The sequence below is a fragment of the Indicator indicator genome, chromosome 31 (assembly GCF_027791375.1).
Source record: "Indicator indicator isolate 239-I01 chromosome 31, UM_Iind_1.1, whole genome shotgun sequence".
Lineage (NCBI taxonomy): Eukaryota > Metazoa > Chordata > Aves > Piciformes > Indicatoridae > Indicator > Indicator indicator.
In genome coordinates this window covers 11,867,911-11,887,035 of record NC_072040.1, presented here as the reverse complement: position 1 = coordinate 11,887,035, position 19,125 = coordinate 11,867,911, and the positions used below count along the sequence as shown (strand labels likewise).

The 19,125-nt window shown below is 43.4% G+C and overlaps 1 protein-coding gene across 1 annotated transcript in view; it reads left to right on the top strand.

The window, feature by feature from the left end:
* ROCK1 (Rho associated coiled-coil containing protein kinase 1) overlaps window positions 1-19,125 on the top strand; it is a 109,587-nt gene that overhangs the window by 66,950 nt on the left and 23,512 nt on the right. The window contains exons 14-24 of the mRNA XM_054394762.1: window positions 5,720-5,855; window positions 6,195-6,286; window positions 6,593-6,839; window positions 7,673-7,779; window positions 8,916-9,066; window positions 10,912-11,072; window positions 12,316-12,500; window positions 13,274-13,343; window positions 14,079-14,173; window positions 15,975-16,140; window positions 16,969-17,062. Coding sequence (XP_054250737.1) covers window positions 5,720-5,855; window positions 6,195-6,286; window positions 6,593-6,839; window positions 7,673-7,779; window positions 8,916-9,066; window positions 10,912-11,072; window positions 12,316-12,500; window positions 13,274-13,343; window positions 14,079-14,173; window positions 15,975-16,140; window positions 16,969-17,062 — 1,504 coding nt within the window. The remainder of the gene's footprint in view (window positions 1-5,719; window positions 5,856-6,194; window positions 6,287-6,592; window positions 6,840-7,672; window positions 7,780-8,915; window positions 9,067-10,911; window positions 11,073-12,315; window positions 12,501-13,273; window positions 13,344-14,078; window positions 14,174-15,974; window positions 16,141-16,968; window positions 17,063-19,125) is intronic.

The window sequence follows — 19,125 nt, the reverse complement described above, 5'->3', positions numbered from 1 at the left end:
AAAGTTTAAATGGAAAAACTATTCACAACTATACACAACAACAACAGTACAAAGCATATAAAACACGCCAAAATCCATAGTCTGGTCTTAAGACAGAAGCTCAGTAAGCCAAAGCTTCACACAAACCTCCCTTTAAACCAGGCCAACAAACCCAGGCCTTCATGCCCCCCCTACCATTCCTCTCTACCCTCCATACCACACCATTGTGACACAGCTAAAATTCAGCTAGGCAGCTCCAGGCCTAGTTGGCAGCATGGCCGAGGCTGACACCAGGCCTCCCCCACAGGAGAGAACAGCCTGGGTGTCCTCCTGGGAGGAGAGAGAGGAAAGGGAAGAAAAGTGACTCTGCAGCCAGTTTTGAAGGGATGCAGGACTTGTGGGACTGAAATACACTTCCCAGTCCACCTCCTGGACACTCTGGACCTCCTGGGGGGTCTGCAACCTTGTGGTTCTTAAAGGCACCCCAGCATTTATGTTGCCTCATAATAATATGAGTAGTTACTTACATCTAATCACATTAATGATAAGTTTTCTAGTAATTTCATAAATTGGTCAGGCAGAAAGTAAACAAGCCAGAAAACCTTTTTAAGGAAGCCAGAAACTCATTAATTGGAAGGCAGCAGTTTCCTTGATTAATTAGTTGCAGAGATACTGGCTCAGGGTGCTGGGTCAGCTCATTTCAACTCTGTTCTTATCCTGCTTTGGTAGGGGGGTTGGACTTGATGATCTCTTGAGATCCCTTCCAACCCCTAATATACTGTGATAGTGTGGTGATAGTGTGATGATACTGTGATAGTGTGATGATGCTGTGATAGTGTGATGATGCTGTGATGATACTGTGATAGTGTGATGATGCTGTGATAGTGTGATGATGCTGTGATGATACTGTGATAGTGTGATGATGCTGTGATAGTGTAATGATACTGTGATAGTGTGATGATACTGTGATAGTGTGATGATGCTGTGATAGTGTGATGATGCTGTGATAGTGTGGTGATACTGTGATAGTGTGATGATGCTGTGATAGTGTGATGATGCTGTGATAGTGTGATGATGCTGTGATAGTGTAATGATACTGTGATAGTGTGATGATACTGTGATAGTGTGATGATGCTGTGATAGTGTGATGATGCTGTGATAGTGTAATGATACTGTGATAGTGTGATGATACTGTGATAGTGTGATGATGCTGTGATAGTGTGATGATACTGTGATAGTGTGATGATACTGTGATAGTGTGATGATGCTGTGATAGTGTGATGATGCTGTGATAGTGTGGTGATACTGTGATAGTGTGATGATGCTGTGATAGTGTGGTGATACTGTGATAGTGTGATGATGCTGTGATAGTGTAATGATACTGTGATAGTGTGATGATGCTGTGATAGTGTGATGATACTGTGATAGTGTGATGATACTGTGATAGTGTGATGATACTGTGATAGTGTGATGATGCTGTGATAGTGTGATGATACTGTGATAGTGTGATGATACTGTGATAGTGTGATGATACTGTGATAGTGTGGTGATACTGTGATAGTGTGATGATGCTGTGATAGTGTGATGATACTGTGATAGTGTAATGATACTGTGATAGTGTGATGATACTGTGATAGTGTGATGATACTGTGATAGTGTGGTGATACTGTGATAGTGTGATGATGCTGTGATAGTGTGATGATACTGTGATAGTGTGATGATACTGTGATAGTGTGGTGATACTGTGATAGTGTGATGATGCTGTGATAGTGTGATGATACTGTGATAGTGTGATGATGACTGTGATAGTGTGATGATACTGTGATAGTGTGATGATGACTGTGATAGTGTGATGATACTGTGATAGTGTGATGATGCTGTGATAGTGTGATGATACTGTGATAGTGTAATGATACTGTGATAGTGTAATGATGCTGTGATAGTGTGATGATACTGTGATAGTGTGATGATACTGTGATAGTGTGATGATGCTGTGATAGTGTGATGATACTGTGATAGTGTGGTGATACTGTGATAGTGTAATGATACTGTGATAGTGTGATGATGCTGTGATAGTGTGATGATGCTGTGATAGTGTGATGATACTGTGATAGTGTGATGATGCTGTGATAGTGTGATGATGCTGTGATAGTGTAATGATACTGTGATAGTGTGATGATGCTGTGATAGTGTGATGATACTGTGATAGTGTGGTGATACTGTGATAGTGTAATGATACTGTGATAGTGTGGTGATACTGTGATAGTGTGATGATACTGTGATAGTGTGATGATACTGTGATAGTGTAATGATACTGTGATAGTGTGATGATACTGTGATAGTGTGATGATGCTGTGATAGTGTGATGATACTGTGATAGTGTGATGATACTGTGATAGTGTGATGATACTGTGATAGTGTGATGATACTGTGATAGTGTAATGATACTGTGATAGTGTGATGATACTGTGATAGTGTGATGATACTGTGATAGTGTGATGATACTGTGATAGTGTGATGATACTGTGATAGTGTGATGATGCTGTGATAGTGTAATGATACTGTGATAGTGTGATGATACTGTGATAGTGTGATGATACTGTGATAGTGTGATGATACTGTGATAGTGTAATGATACTGTGATAGTGTGATGATACTGTGATAGTGTGATGATACTGTGATAGTGTGATGATACTGTGATACTGTGATGATACTGTGATAGTGTAATGATACTGTGATAGTGTAATGATACTGTGATAGTGTGATGATACTGTGATAGTGTGATGATACTGTGATACTGTGATGATACTGTGATAGTGTAATGATACTGTGATAGTGTAATGATACTGTGATAGTGTGATGATACTGTGATAGTGTGATGATACTGTGATACTGTGATGATACTGTGATAGTGTAATGATACTGTGATAGTGTGATGATACTGTGATAGTGTGATGATACTGTGATAGTGTGATGATACTGTGATAGTGTAATGATACTGTGATAGTGTGATGATACTGTGATAGTGTGATGATACTGTGATAGTGTGATGATACTGTGATAGTGTAATGATACTGTGATACTGTGATGATACTGTGATAGTGTAATGATACTGTGATAGTGTGATGATACTGTGATAGTGTGATGATACTGTGATAGTGTGATGATGCTGTGATACTGTGATGATACTGTGATAGTGTGATGATGCTGTCATAGTGTGATGATACTGTGATAGTGTGATGATACTGTGATAGTGTGATGATGCTGTGATAGTGTGATGATACTGTGATAGTGTGATGATACTGTGATAGTGTGATGATACTGTGATAGTGTGATGATACTGTGATAGTGTGATGATACTGTGATAGTGTGATGATACTGTGATAGTGTGATGATACTGTGATAGTGTAATGATACTGTGATAGTGTGATGATACTGTGATAGTGTGGTGATACTGTGATAGTGTGATGATACTGTGATAGTGTAATGATACTGTGATACTGTGATGATGCTGTGATAGTGTGATGATACTGTGATAGTGTGATGATGCTGTGATAGTGTGATGATGCTGTGATAGTGTGATGATACTGTGATAGTGTGATGATACTGTGATAGTGTGATGATACTGTGATAGTGTAATGATACTGTGATACTGTGATGATACTGTGATAGTGTGATGATACTGTGATAGTGTGATGATACTGTGATAGTGTGATGATACTGTGATAGTGTGATGATACTGTGATAGTGTGATGATACTGTGATAGTGTGATGATACTGTGATAGTGTAATGATACTGTGATAGTGTGATGATACTGTGATAGTGTGATGATGCTGTGATAGTGTGATGATACTGTGATAGTGTGATGATACTGTGATAGTGTGATGATGCTGTGATAGTGTGATGATACTGTGATAGTGTGATGATACTGTGATAGTGTGATGATACTGTGATAGTGTGGTGATACTGTGATACTGTGATGATGCTGTGATAGTGTGATGATACTGTGATAGTGTGATGATACTGTGATAGTGTGATGATACTGTGATAGTGTGATGATACTGTGATAGTGTAATGATACTGTGATAGTGTGATGATGCTGTGATAGTGTGATGATACTGTGATAGTGTGATGATGCTGTGATAGTGTGATGATACTGTGATAGTGTGATGATACTGTGATAGTGTGATGATACTGTGATAGTGTGATGATGCTGTGATGATACTGTGATAGTGTGATGATACTGTGATAGTGTGATGATGCTGTGATAGTGTGATGATGCTGTGATACTGTGATGATACTGTGATAGTGTGATGATACTGTGATAGTGTGATGATGCTGTGATAGTGTGATGATACTGTGATAGTGTGATGATACTGTGATAGTGTGATGATACTGTGATAGTGTGATGATGCTGTGATAGTGTGATGATACTGTGATAGTGTGATGATACTGTGATAGTGTGATGATACTGTGATAGTGTGATGATACTGTGATAGTGTGATGATGCTGTGATAGTGTGATGATACTGTGATAGTGTGATGATACTGTGATAGTGTGATGATACTGTGATAGTGTGATGATACTGTGATAGTGTGATGATGCTGTGATAGTGTGATGATACTGTGATAGTGTGATGATGCTGTGATAGTGTGGTGATACTGTGATAGTGTGATGATACTGTGATAGTGTGATGATGCTGTGATAGTGTGGTGATACTGTGATAGTGTGATGATACTGTGATAGTGTGATGATACTGTGATAGTGTGGTGATACTGTGATAGTGTGATGATACTGTGATAGTGTGATGATGCTGTGATAGTGTGATGATACTGTGATAGTGTGATGATACTGTGATAGTGTGATGATACTGTGATAGTGTGATGATACTGTGATAGTGTGATGATGCTGTGATAGTGTGGTGATACTGTGATAGTGTGATGATACTGTGATAGTGTGATGATGCTGTGATAGTGTGGTGATACTGTGATAGTGTGATGATACTGTGATAGTGTGATGATGCTGTGATAGTGTGGTGATACTGTGATAGTGTGATGATACTGTGATAGTGTGATGATACTGTGATAGTGTGATGATACTGTGATAGTGTGATGATGCTGTGATAGTGTGATGATGCTGTGATAGTGTGATGATACTGTGATAGTGTGATGATGCTGTGATAGTGTGATGATGCTGTGATAGTGTGATGATACTGTGATAGTGTGATGATGCTGTGATAGTGTGATGATACTGTGATAGTGTGATGATACTGTGATAGTGTGGTGATACTGTGATAGTGTGATGATACTGTGATAGTGTGATGATGCTGTGATAGTGTGATGATACTGTGATAGTGTGATGATGCTGTGATAGTGTGATGATGCTGTGATAGTGTGATGATACTGTGATAGTGTGATGATGCTGTGATAGTGTAATGATACTGTGATACTGTGATGATACTGTGATAGTGTGATGATACTGTGATAGTGTGATGATGCTGTGATAGTGTGATGATACTGTGATGATGCTGTGATAGTGTGATGATGCTGTGATGATACTGTGATAGTGTGATGATGCTGTGATGATGCTGTGATAGTGTGATGATGCTGTGATGATACTGTGATAGTGTGATGATGCTGTGATACTGTGAAAGGTTGGACTAGATGATCCCTGAGGCCCCTTCCAACCTGGTATTTAATTCATTCTATGAATCATTCCTGAAAATGCTTTGAATTGTAGGGAAATCAAAGAAAGAACTTGGAGTCAACAGTGTCTCAGATTGAGAAGGAAAAGATTGTGCTGCAGCATAAGATAAATGAGTACCAAAGGAAGATAGAACAAGAGAATGAAAAGAGACGGAACATGGAAAACGAAGGTACGCTGCTGGCCAGACACTGCCACCGACTGGGTGCATGAGGTGTGCTGGGAAATCAGTTCCTGCTGGAGTATCTTAGGTGCTGGACTTAAAGGGATCTTTTCAAATAATGGACACAAATGTTGAGTTTAGTTTTTGCAGGAACACAATATTTTGGCCTTGTTTTGAAACCCTCTGCAGTGTGTCGTGATGTTCAGCAGGCTTGGACCTTGACCTAAAATCTATAGGAGAAGCAAAAAGTCACCAAGAGACCTCTTACCTTGAGTGTGTTTGTGTAAAGACAAAACCAAACTATGGGTTCTTTAAATCTAATGTGTTACTAATATCATTTCTCTTTAGTGTCCACACTAAAAGATCAGATGGAAGACCTGAAAAAAATCAGTCAGCATTCACAGATCACAAATGAGAAGATAGCACAGCTACAAAAACAAGTATGGTGTTTCTCTTCTTTGTCTTCAGTGTTTCTTAGATGTGAAAAGTAGTGCTGAGCAGCCCCACAGGTTGCCCCAGGGGGTGGCTGGGCCCCATCCCTGGAGATATTCAAGGTGAGTCTGGTCAGGGATCTGGGCAACCTGATCTAGTGGAGGATGTCCCTGCTGACTGTAGAGGGGTTGGACTGGATGACCTTTGGAGGTCTCTTCCAACCCAAACCATTCTATGATTCTATGACTCAGATGGAGCAAAACTGGTCCCAGTGATTTTTACTCTTGGGAATCTGTCTGGTTTATTTTAAACAGCTGGAAGAAGCAAACGATTTGCTGAGGACAGAATCGGATACTGCAGCAAGGTTGAGAAAGGGTAACACAGAGATGAGCAAGTCACTGAGCCAGGTAGAATCACTCAACAGAGAACTGCAGGAAAGGTGCAGAGTTCTAGAAAGCACAAAACTGCAGGTGGAGAAAGATTATTACCAACTGCAAGCAGCTTTGGAGTCAGAACGACGGGACAGAAGCCATGGATCTGAAATGATTGGAGAACTACAGGGTAAGGCTTCTACAGTTCACCTTTACCAAAAGAGCTGTGGTAACCCTCCTTGATTAAATACAGCAGAGATGCACAGAGGGAGGAAGGCTGGACTGCAAACCAAGGGTGCCTTCATAGGACAGGTTCTTCAGATTGGGTCTTGTTTGCTGGTAGTATCTCAGCACCTCCTAGGAGGAAGAGTATCAGAGCCAGAGTGGGAAATGCTGCTGTGGGGCTGCCCTGACTGAAAGGCTGAATCCAGTGCTACAAAAATCTGAAAAGCTGATGGGTTGTAGAGGAGACAGAGCACTGTGTCTGGGGAAACAGAATAGTGATTCAGACCATTCTGGAGTCTACTTGGCATGTAGTGTAAACTTCTGAAGCCACACAGGGTCTTGTGCTAGCTGCTGTGGGGGACAGGGAATAGTTCTTGATGGCAGAGCACGAGTCCATATGGTGAGTCCATATGATATTGGTGCCTGTAGATCCATTTCAGACTGGCTTTCCCTGAAGCATGCCTTAGCTCCATGCTAGTGGAGTTACCAGCAGAAGAGGAGCTTGTTGCATAGCACAGCAGAGCTGGGATGAGTGGAAGAAACTTTGGATCTTAGCTATGGGAAGTGATGGGAGCAGGGCACAAGTCCTGCATGTGACTGCTGTTTGTGACTCATTGATAACAGCTTGCACGAAGGCTGACTGGAGAGATCAATCTCCTTTGCAATGCACAGCCTTTGCATGCCTGCACAATGCAAAGCTGTCAGTATGTCAGGGGCCCAGGAGTCAGTCATGGTTGAAAAGCTGATTGATCCAAGCTGAGTAACTGACACTGAGTGGCATTTGACTTCTTCCGGCAGTGCGGATCACCACTTTGCAAGAAGAAGTGAAAAACATTAAAAATAACCTGGAGAGGGTGGAAGCAGAAAGAAAACAAGCACAGGATTTGCTGAATCACTCAGAAAAGGTATGGTGAAGTGATGCTGAGGCTGATGCTCTTTGTCAGCTTTTGACTGTATTGTCTAACAGTGTTTATTGATCCTGCTCTGAGTCAGTCTTGTGTTAAATGATTAGCTGACCAGTGCTCTTCTAGATCTCATCAGTGGGCTAAGTCTCACGAGGCCTCAGGTACTTCTTACCTGTAGCTTTGGACATAAAATTTGGGTTTGTCCTTCACTGTCATTGATTCAAGCATCCAAACCTTCTGCCTGTAGCAAATAATTTTTGTCCTGCCTGCCTAACTATCACAGCAGAGACTTTCCTCCTGAAAATCTGTGAATGGAACTTTTTTAAACTCTGACATTCAGATTTCTGCTTTTGCTAGATGTTAATTTGGCTGGATCAGTGTGAGACCCTTTTGCTCAACTTTGGAGCTGAACCATTTCAAATTGTTTCCTTCCTTCTTTCCTCCCTTCCTAAAGAATGGTAGCAGCGTGCTTCCCCAACAGCTCTGATCCCTGCCCTAAAATGCAGAAACAGGTAAGGAAGAGTAAAGGAAAGGCTGCACCCTTTTTGTCCATAGTGAGCTGTGTCTTTGGAGGTCAGGTAATGGCTGTGCTGTTGTGGTCTGTCCAAACAGACCAGGAAGGCTTTGTTGTGAGGGGAGGTGTGAGAGCAGTTCCCATTCTCATTTGGTGTGGTGTGAAGCACCCATCCAAAGGCAAGGCCTTGTCTCTCCAAGCTCTTCTCCTGGCCTTGTTTATGAGGTAACCTGGCTGGTGAGCACAACAACAAAGCAGAATGGCATTCAGTGACAGGAGTGCAGATTCCACCATACTCCAGTGTTGTCAGTGGATTAGTGTATGCTTCCAGTTTAGATGACTACTGATTGCTTAAACTGAGAAGTTTCCATAATCCTTTGAGAAGTTTCCATGATCGTTTGAGAAGTTTCCATAATCCTTGGATGTTTGTAGACTGAAAATTTAGAATGAAGTTTCCTACAGAACAGTGAGTTCGGTGTCTGGCTGCTGCTATTCTTTACCAAGCATGGAAAGCAACACTGATAATTCCTACATAACAAAAAGTTGAGTCACGAAGAAGGGAAATGTGATTCCCTCAGATGGTATACAGATTAGAAATCTGGTAACTTTTCTTTTTCTTTAGGAAAAGAATAATTTAGAGATAGATCTGAACTACAAACTCAAATCATTACAAGACCGCTTAGAGCAGGAAGTGAACGAACACAAAGTGACCAAAGCTCGGTTAACAGACAAACATCAGTCACTAGAGGAGGCCAGATCAGTGGCAATGTGTGGTAAGTGTCTTGCAAGTTGCAGGTAAATACAAAATTAAAGGGTGTGGTGATTGGGGTTTACTAAAACTCATCACCTTCTAACTGAGTACTCACACCAGTGGTTCATCTTTGTGTGAAGAAAAAGCACATTGAGATCTGCCAACAGGGCAGCTAACAGGGCAGCTAAAGGTTGTCAGTTCCTTTTCCTGCTGTGGTGCTGATGCATTACAAACTTCTTTGCTCATGTCTTGAGTATCTTACTACAGTTGCAAGTCACAGCCTCCCTTGGTTCCTAAAATGCTGTTGAGTCTTGGAATTGTGGCTAATGCCAATCAGAGTCAGAAGAATGCAGCATCAAGAGAGCATTCATTCATGGGAGCATTTGTCCTATGTAACTGCATTGAAAGTAGTGGTGCCTTGGTGCTGTGTGAGGTTAAAGTGTCTTTTGTGGGTATGAGTCCATGAATGAGAGCTGTCTTGATATCTTAATTGAATATGTCAGGTTTTGTGGGCCTGTCTTCTTTAATGTCTTTATTAATGATCTGGATAAGGGGATTGAGGCAGCCTCAATAAAACTGCAGATGGCACCAAGCTGGGTGGCTGTATCCATCTGCTAGAGGGCAGGGAAGATTTACAGCAGGATCTGGACAGGTGAGATCCATGGTGCAAGGCTCATTGGATGAAGTTCAACAAAGCCAAGGGCCAGGTCCTGCACCTGGGTCACGACAACCCCATAGGGAGCTACAGACCTGGGGATGTGTGGTCGGAAATCTGCAACCTGGAGAGGGACCTGGGGGTGCTGGTTGGCAGTCACTGACCATGAGCCAGCAGTGCCCAAGTGGCCAAGAAAGCCAAAGGCATCCTGGCTTGGGTCAGAAGCAGGGTGGGCAGCAGGGACAGGAGGTGACCATCCCCCTGTGCTCAGCACTGGGGAGGCCACACCTGGAGTGCTGTGTTCAGCTCTGGGCCCCTCACTGCAGGAAGGACACTGAGGGGCTGGAACCTGTCCAGAGAAGGGCAATGAGGCTGGAGAAGGGCCTGGAGCCCCTGGGCTAAAGGAGAGGCTGAGGGAGCTGGGGGTGTTCAGGCTGGAGAAGAGGAGGCTGAGGGAGACCTCATTGCTCTCTACAGCATCCTGAAGGGAGGTTGGAGTGAGGAGGGGACAGCCTCTGCTCCTTGGTGGCAAGAGACAGGAGCAGAGGAAATGGTTCCAAGCTGGCCCAGGGGAGGCTCAGGCTGGATCTCAGGAAATAATTTCTGCACTGGAAGGGATCTCAGACATTGGAAGAGGCTGCCCAGGGCAGTGCTGGAGTCACCATCCCTGGGGGTGTTCCAGCAGCTGTGGACCTGGTGCTTAGGGACATGGTTTGGTGTTGACCCTGCAGTGCTGGGTCGGTCTTGGGTTGGCTGAGCTTGGAGGTCTCTTCCAACCAGATGTTTTCTGTGATTCTTTGTGAGGTGATCAGCACCTAAATGTGTACTTTGTTACTTCTCCAAAAGCTAGAACAAGTGGCAGCATCTCTTTGCTTTCTCTCTGCTGTCCACTCATGGCAATGAGGCTTTGCCTTTATTTCATAATGACTGCTTCAAGAAGCTGCACTTTTTATCTCTTTCTCTGTTTATCTGTCAGTTGTCATGATAATATTCCAGTGCTTTGAATGCAAATTGGAATTCTCTTTTTTAGAGATCCTGGTAATAATGCCAGGAAGTTTTCACTCAGTGATGAGTGCAGCTAACTGCTGAAGAGCTGACACAGCTGCCCAAAAGGGTCTGGAAAAGATGAGGATGTTTAGAGCTGTGTTCATGAAAGCATTTTTGCTACACAGTCGTTGTTGGCTTTAATTTTCTGTACATGATATTGTTTAGAAATGGAAAAAAAAGTAAAGGAAGAAAGGGCAGCAAGAGAAAAGGCAGAAAATCAAATAGTACAAGCTGAAAAGCAGTGTTCCATGCTGGACTTCGACCTGAAGCAATCCCAGCAGAAACTGGAGCACCTTCTGGAGCAAAAGGAGAGACTGGAAGATGAAGTAAGTAAAATGTTCACTGCTAACAATTTTCAGGTAGAAAAGGAATTAACAGTTCCCTGTGAAATGGAAAATTAAATCCACTCACACTGAGCTTAGCTCATTTCTGAGGGTGAGAGAATTTTTTCTTTGTATTAGCTCTTGGATGCCTCCATTTAGTGTAATGCAATTTTTTGTTTCCTTTATTGAAAGGGGAAACTTGCTAATTAATGTGGCTCTGTGTTCTGATTGCTTTAGGTGGTTTGCACTTCTGAGGTGGCATTCTTCTGAAAAGCTTTTGGTCAAGGAAATGCAATTATAATATTTAATATGAAAACTAGGGACTCACAACAATAGTGTGAGCCTCACTCTGGCATGGAGGTTATGGCATCTTAGAGAGTCAGTCTGGGGATGGAGGTTATGGCACCTTAGGGACTCTGGGGATGGAGGTTATGGCTCCATAGGGAGTCAGTCTGGGGATGGAGGTTATGGCACCTTAGGGACTCTGGGGATGGAGGTTATGGCTCCATAGGGAGTCAGTCTGGGGATGGAGGTTATGGCACCTTAGGGACTCTGGGGATGGAGGTTATGGCTCCATAGGGAGTCAGTCTGGGGATGGAGGTTATGGCACCTTAGGGACTCTGGGGATGGAGGTTATGGCTCCATAGGGAGTCAGTCTGGGGATGGAAGTTATGGCACCATAAGGAGTCAGTCTGGGGTGGAGGTCATGGCACCTTAGGGACTCTGGGGATGGAGGTTATGGCTCCATAGGGAGTCAGTCTGGGGTGGAGGTTATGGCACCATAGGGAGTCAGTCTGGGGATGGAGGTTATGGCACCTTAGGGAGTCAGTCTGGGGATGGAGGTTATTGCACCTTTCTCAGGGAGTCGTGTCCTGTGTACATTATTTTTTTATCTGGCTGGTAGACTGCAATTTCTCTTAGGGTGAGAAGTTTTTGTCATCTAAAATCCACAGAGAGGTTTTCAGGAGCTTTCATCAGGCAGTTTGGATTTCTTCCATTTTTGCCTTTCAGATAAGACAAAACACATTTGGTGCTTTCGGAGCAGCTAAGTACAGGGGAGGGTCATCCTCACGCAGGGTCACAGCAGTGCCTTCCGTGAGGGAAGCAGCTTTCTGCACAGGGCTGTTCGGAGCTTTAGCATCTAGGCGGTGGTGTTTGACATGAAATGATCCATACATGGAGCACTTGCAGCCAGCTGCATTGGTGGATCACCAAACACCTCTGAACTGAAGCATTTCTGCTGTAGGTAAGGAACCTGAGCCTTCAGCTGGAGCAAGAGACGAGCAAGAGGATCCTGGCACAGAGTGAATTGAAGGCACAGGCTTTTGAGGCAGATAACCTGAAGGGTTCTGAGAAGCAGCTGAAACAGGAAATCAACACACTGCTGGAAGCAAAGAGATTGCTGGAGTTTGAGTTGGCTCAGCTTGCTAAGTAAGTACAGATCTGGAGCAGAGTGGAAAACGTTATACCTGAAGTGCTTTGTTCCTGTGAGTGAGGAAGGTTCCGTGGTGCATAGGCAGGTTTGCCTAAACTGAAGGAATATTTTTAGCTGCATGTTATGGTTCCTGTAGGTACCCTTCAGTGCTGGAATAGTTTTGTTATGAGTTACAATGCAGAACAATTCTTGGCTCCTCATTCTATGTCAAGGCATACCTATAGATACACCACGCCACTTTTAATTGAGTTACTTCTTTATGGAAGGATTTTTGTGATGCTACTTCTTCAGTTGTGTGCTGCTTTTAGTTTTACTACACAGGAGTCAATAGCTTTGGGGTTTTTTTTCTACTTTAACCACTTGGTTCTTTGCAAGCTGACTAAAGACATTTTTCATTAATTTGGCTTTTGTCATATCTTCCTCCAGCTAACTTAATATTTCTCCATTTAGTCTTTCAAAATAGATCCTCTGGTCTTCTAAACTCTGTACTGAAACAATCCTCAGGGTAGGAAAATAATGTAATTATGTTCCTAAAGTAATAATCAGGGTAGAATGAAGATGTAATTAAGAATGTTAGGTTGTAGCAAACTGTTGGTATTTGTGAGCTGATGTGATGCAAATATAAGATCCTAGTAGGATGCTGCTTTGGTTAGAAACATTCTGCCTTTGTTAGCTGTTAGGAGCTGGATTTTCACCTTAGGAATAGTCTGCCTTTGTGAGTTTTTAGGAGCTGGATTTTTCACCATTTCCCTTTTTCATTTCTTCAAAGACAATACAGAGGAAATGAAGGTCAGATGCGTGAGCTCCAGGACCAGCTGGAAGCTGAGCAGTATTTTTCGGTAAGCCTTGCAGAGAATCGTGACATGAGAGCACTGAACACTGCAGAGCTGCATGTTTTAAAGTGTAAATAACAGCCTGGGATAAATCAACAACTGACAAAACCCTGCTTGTGATACAGGCAATGAGCAAGACAATTGGAGAATATTAGATACTCTGCTATGTTGTTTTGAAGTTGTTTGTCAAATCTTCTTCGAATAGCTCTTGCCTGAAGTAATTCCTGTCTTGAGGTTGGGAAAGAATTGTAGAATCATAGAATGGTTTGGGCTGGAAGGGACCAGAATCATCTCATGCACAGAAAACCTACAGTCCTAGAGAACAGATAGAGGGCTCCAAAGAGAATACAGGAGGTGGAGACATAGGGCAGCTTTAGGCTGGTTTGACTAACAGTGTGAGCCTGTGATGCTCCAAGAGGATGCAGTTTTGTCCTGTGGTCTCCAGCAGACCTGCTCAGCTGTGTCTAGTGCCTGCCCTCCCTTCTGTTAGCAGCTGTCTTCTTACAACTATGTAGGATACCAAATGGAAAAACTGAAAGCTAACTTGGTCACATCAGTTCATGCACAAGGGAAACTGGGAAGGAGCATCCTGGCCAGGCATGAAGGAGGAAATTCCAGTGAAGACAGTGCTGGTGTGTGTTTGGGGGCTGACAGATTCAAGCCAACAGTGCCAAAGCAATGAGGAATTTCCCTATGCAATTTGAGTAATGATTCTTTTTTTTATGCTTTTTTCTTTTGCAGACACTTTACAAAACTCAGGTTAAGGAACTGAAAGAGGAAATTGATGAAAAGAATAAAGAAATGCAAAGAAAAATGCAGGAACTGCAAAATGAAAAGTATGCTCATGGTGTTTCTCAACTAGCCATAAGGTTTTCCCTATGATGTGGTCTCATTCATGAAGGTTTTGAATCAGAGTTAAGTTCTTTAATTCCTTCAGAAAAAGAAAGGCCTCAGAAGTGTCCCATTATGCCTTGTAAGGTGGCAAAGAGCTAGGATGTACTGACTCAGGAAGGCAGTTGATGTTGTTCATAGGTGCTTTGGACTCTTGTTTGTCATGTCTGGAAGAACAATGCTGAGTTTGGAGCCATCAGGAAGATGGAAAATTTTGGAAAACCATTCCAGTTTGTGGCAATCATCTTTTTTGTGTAACAAGGCTTTGCTTTTGTTTGATAGATTATATCATCCTGATAATTCTTTAGTATATTTCTGCAGCCAATAAAATAGATGAGGTCAGTTTGAATTCTAAAAGTGCAGCACACTTCTGACTACAGCAAACCCACTTAATCCAACAACCATGCATTGGGCTGTAGCATTTTCTAAGTTTGCAAACAAGGAAATAAGCTTTTAAAGCTTGTTTTAAAAATTATTTAATAAATGCTTATTCTGAAGAAGGAGGCTCTGTCTTCTGAACTCTGGGTCTCTTGTATTTATTCTGAAGGAGGAGACTGTCTTCTGGAGTCTGGGTCTCTTGTTGTAGCTGAGCACCAGCATTGGAACTCATGGAGGGAGAAGGTTACGTGCAGTGTTCATGGTGCATTTTGGTGGGCTAAGAAAGGGAGAAAGAAAGAGATGTTGTGTAATGACTGTGATGGGGGAGGAAAATACCTGGCTGTGTAAAGCTGTTCAGGAGTAGCATCCAGCTTAAAGAGAAAGCAAGGGTGGGAGGAAGGTAGGAGAAACTTCCTTTCTTATTATTCCTGTTTTGTTTTTTCTCTTTTCTAACTTATTTTGATAGATCCTTCTGTTCTATTTCCTCATTGTTCTCCCCAATCTTATGTTCATCATAAATGCTTTTCATCAGGATACAACTGTGGGACTTGTGACAAACTGAGTATGCTCCAGCAGTTACCTTTCCCGGTACAGGACGGTATCTACCACAGCTGTATCACACCGAGGGCCTCTGTGGCAGTATCCATTCCATTGCATACATCTCTGTTCTGCAGTGCAGGAAGGGCATCTGCCATGAACCCACACTGCAGTAATGCATTGCCATTGCCATCTCAGCATGCTCTGGGGCTGTGCTGTGTTGCTGGCTGCATCTGCCTTGTGCGGGGTGGCCTGGACACTGCTTCGTGTGGCAAGTATACAGGAGCTTTGCCTATGCTCCAAGCAAGAGCAGGATTGGGTCATGTGCTGAGCTGGTTGGAAGCTGTACGTACATCAGTGAGATACTGCACCTAAGTTAATGCCCCTTGCTTCACACAACTGGCAAGCATTGCTGTAAAGGTTGCACAGGTGCTTCAGGCCTTCCTTGTTGTTCAGTCTGGAGCATGCATCCTCATGAGCAGTCTGGAGAGGTAGCTAATACTGATAGGGTTAAGTATCACTTGATGGATCACACTGTACTTGCAATTTGATTTCATTTTTTATTCTTCAAAGGCAGCAGAATTTGACACCTGGTTTCCCAAGGATTGGTGTTTCCTGGATGACAGAAATTGTGATTGAGTTATAGGAAGCTGCCGCTCGTGTGGACCATCAAGAGATACAGTGTACAGAGCCTGCTCTTGTAAACCTCAATTCTCTGAAGAAACTATGATGATGCCAATTAGCTGAGTGGTACAGTCTGGGTTTGTTGGCCTTCCTGAAGGTTTGGAATGCTTTGAACAGGAGAACAACATCTTCTTGTCCTTTTTGCAGGGAAACACTGACGACCCAGCTGGATTTAGCTGAAACCAAAGCTGAGTCTGAGCGGCTGGCACGAGCCCTCCTTGAAGAGCAGTACTTTGAACTGAGCCAGGAGAGCAAAAAAGCAGCATCAAGACACAGACAAGAAATGACTGATAAGGACAGCATCATAAGAAGGGTAAATATTCTGCTGGAGTCAATTCCTATCTGTAACTTACAGCTGGGAACAGGCATTTAGGGGTTTGGGTTTATAAAGTCTTGCTGTGATCGTAACTGATAAGTGTTTAAGTTTGGGACTCAGTTGGAACCTTAAACATTTGAGTTTCATCATGTTAACTGCCAAAGAAATGTAGACTTGATGAATCTGAGGTGAATCCAGAAAGAAAATCAAGTAACTGTCTGCAATTCCATTATTAAGCCTTTTACAGTGAATACATTGCCCAGTGTATTATTTAAATCCTCTAACTTTGTGGAGCTGTGTATTGGAAACTTACTGAAAATAACTTAGTATTTAACAAAAAATCCTTACAAGTCTTGAATTTCTTCCCACTGGTAGACTGGTTAAGAAAAAAACCCAAACCAAAGGAAGAAGTCTCTAAGCACTACTTCTTCAAAATAACTTTGAATTAATTAAAATTGAAACCAAATTAATTTGAAATGGCCACATTCAGTAACTGACAATCTAATTTGGCTTAAGCTGAGTGTTTAATTATATACTACAGTGTTGTCCCTGTCAGAGATCATTTTAAACAACAAACCAAAGGAATTTTTTTGGGGATGGATGTATTTTGAGCCTCCTGGTAAAACAAGAGTGCTTAGAAGAAAAGTACAATTAAAAATAAATGTTTGAAAGGTAAGGAGGTGCTGTTAATAATCTGTGAAAGACTTGCCCAGGAAATGGCTGTTAGAGATTTCAGAGTATTTAAAATAATACTGTTATAAATATTTTTTTTTTTTTTTAGTTTACAGCAAGTCCTTTATTTAAAATGTGTTTGTTTTCACCTAGCTGGAAGAAACTAACAGCACATTAACCAAAGATGTTGATTTAATAACAAAGGAAAATTCAGAGATCAGTGAAAAAATCAAGAAGCAGGAGGAGGGTAAGTGGTGTGTGGAGCTGGAATTCAGCTGGTAAGGGGTGAGTTGAGTTTGAGGCATATGTGTGAAAACAGGCAAGGGAGAAGATATTGCTGGTTATCTTCCCTACTGTTTTGGCATTGATGACAAATAATGGAAGCCATTAGTTTCAACTTGAGAATACATGGAAAGTCCTGGGAGCTACTGAGCCTCACCTTTGTTCCTGGGAACATCATGGGCCATATCCTCCTAGAAGCTCTGCTAAGGCACACAGAGAACAGGGAGGTGATTCAGGACACCCAGCATGGCCTCACCCAGGGGCAAGTCCTCCCTGACCTGCCTAGTGGCCTTCTGTGATTGAGTAACTGGGGCAGTGGACAAGGGGAGAGCTCTGGATGTCATTTGCCTGGGCTTACAGAATCGTGGAATTATTTAGGCTGAAAAAGTTCAATCTTTCACTTAGCACCACCATGGCCACTAAACCCTGTCCCCAAGTGCCATGGCCACACCTTTCTGGAACACCTCCAGGGATGGGGACTCCACCACCTCCCTGGGGGGAAGCCTCTTCCAATCCCTGACCACTCTTGCAGCAAAGACATTTTTCCTCATCTCCAACCTAACTCTCCCCTGGCACAATTCCAGGCCATTTCCTCTCCTTCTAGCACCTGAGACTAGGGAGCAGAGCCCAACCCCCACATGACTGCAGTCTCCTCTCAGGGAGCTGTACAGAGCAATGAGGTCTCCCCTCAGCCTCTTCTCCACACTAAACACCCCCAGCTCCCTCAGCTGCTCCTCCCCAGCCCTGTTCTCCAGACCCTTCCCCAGCTTTGTTGCCCTTCTCTGGACCTGCTCCAGCTCCTCAATGTGCTTCTGGGAGCGAGGGCCCAAAACTGAATGCAGCACTCAAGCTGTGGCCTCCCCAGTGCTCAGTCACTTCCCTACACCTGCTGGCCACACCATTGCTGATCCAGGCCAGGCTGCTGGTTGCCTTCTTGGCCACCTGGGCACACCCTGGCTCATCTTCAGCTGCTGCCAGCCAGCACCCCCAGGTCCTTTTCTGCTGGGCAGCTATAAGGCTGCTGCTGAGATTTCGCCTGGAGCGTTTTGTGCGGCACAAGAAGGACATGAACCTGTTGGAGCAGGTCTAGAGAAGAAGCTACAAATTGATCCAAGGGCCAGAGCAGCTGTCCTGTAAGGCCAAGCTGAGAGAGCTGGGACTGTTCAGCCTGGAGGAGAAGGCTCCAGGGAGACCTTCTGGTGGCCTTTCATTACTAAAAGAGGCTGATAAGAAAGTTAGGGACAAACTTTTATCAGGGTCTGTTGTGACAGGACATGGGATGAGGGGAGATTTCTCTAGATGTAATTTTTTACACTCAGGGTGCTGAGACACTGGCCCAGGTTGCCCAGAGAGGTGGGAGGTGCCCCATCCCTGGAAGTGTTCAGATTCACACTGGGCAGGGCTCTGAAGAATCCACTGCACTTGAAGATGTCCCTGCTGACTGCAGTGGGGTTGGGCTGGATGACCTCTGAATGTCCCTTCCCACCCAAGCCAGACTGGGTTTCTGAACTCTTTCACTGTAGGCAGGGATCACAGAATCACAGAATTAACCAGGCTGGAAAAGACCTTTGAGATCATCAAGTCCAGCCTATCACCCAACACCATCCAATCAACCAAACCATGGCACTAAGTTCCTCATCCAGTCTTATTTTAAACACCTCCAGGGATGGTGACTCCGCCACCTCCCTGGGCAGCACATCCCAATGGCCAATCTCTCTTTCTGGGAAGAATTTCATCCTAGCATCAGCCCAAACCTCCCCTGCACAGCTTCAGACTGTGTCCTCTCCTCTGGCCTCTCTGTCACTTTTGCCTGGGAGAAGAGACCAACCCCCACCTGGCTACAATCTCCCTTCAGGTAGTTGTAGATATCAATAAGGTCTCTGCTGAGCCTCCTCTTCTCCAGGCATGGCTCAGCATTTTCCCTTAGTTCTGCATTTGTGTCACAGCAGGGATTGGGTGAGCAGGCAGTTTGCAGCGGGTTTGGGTTTATAGAGGTTATTACTTCTAAGTGCTTGAAAATTTAATTGT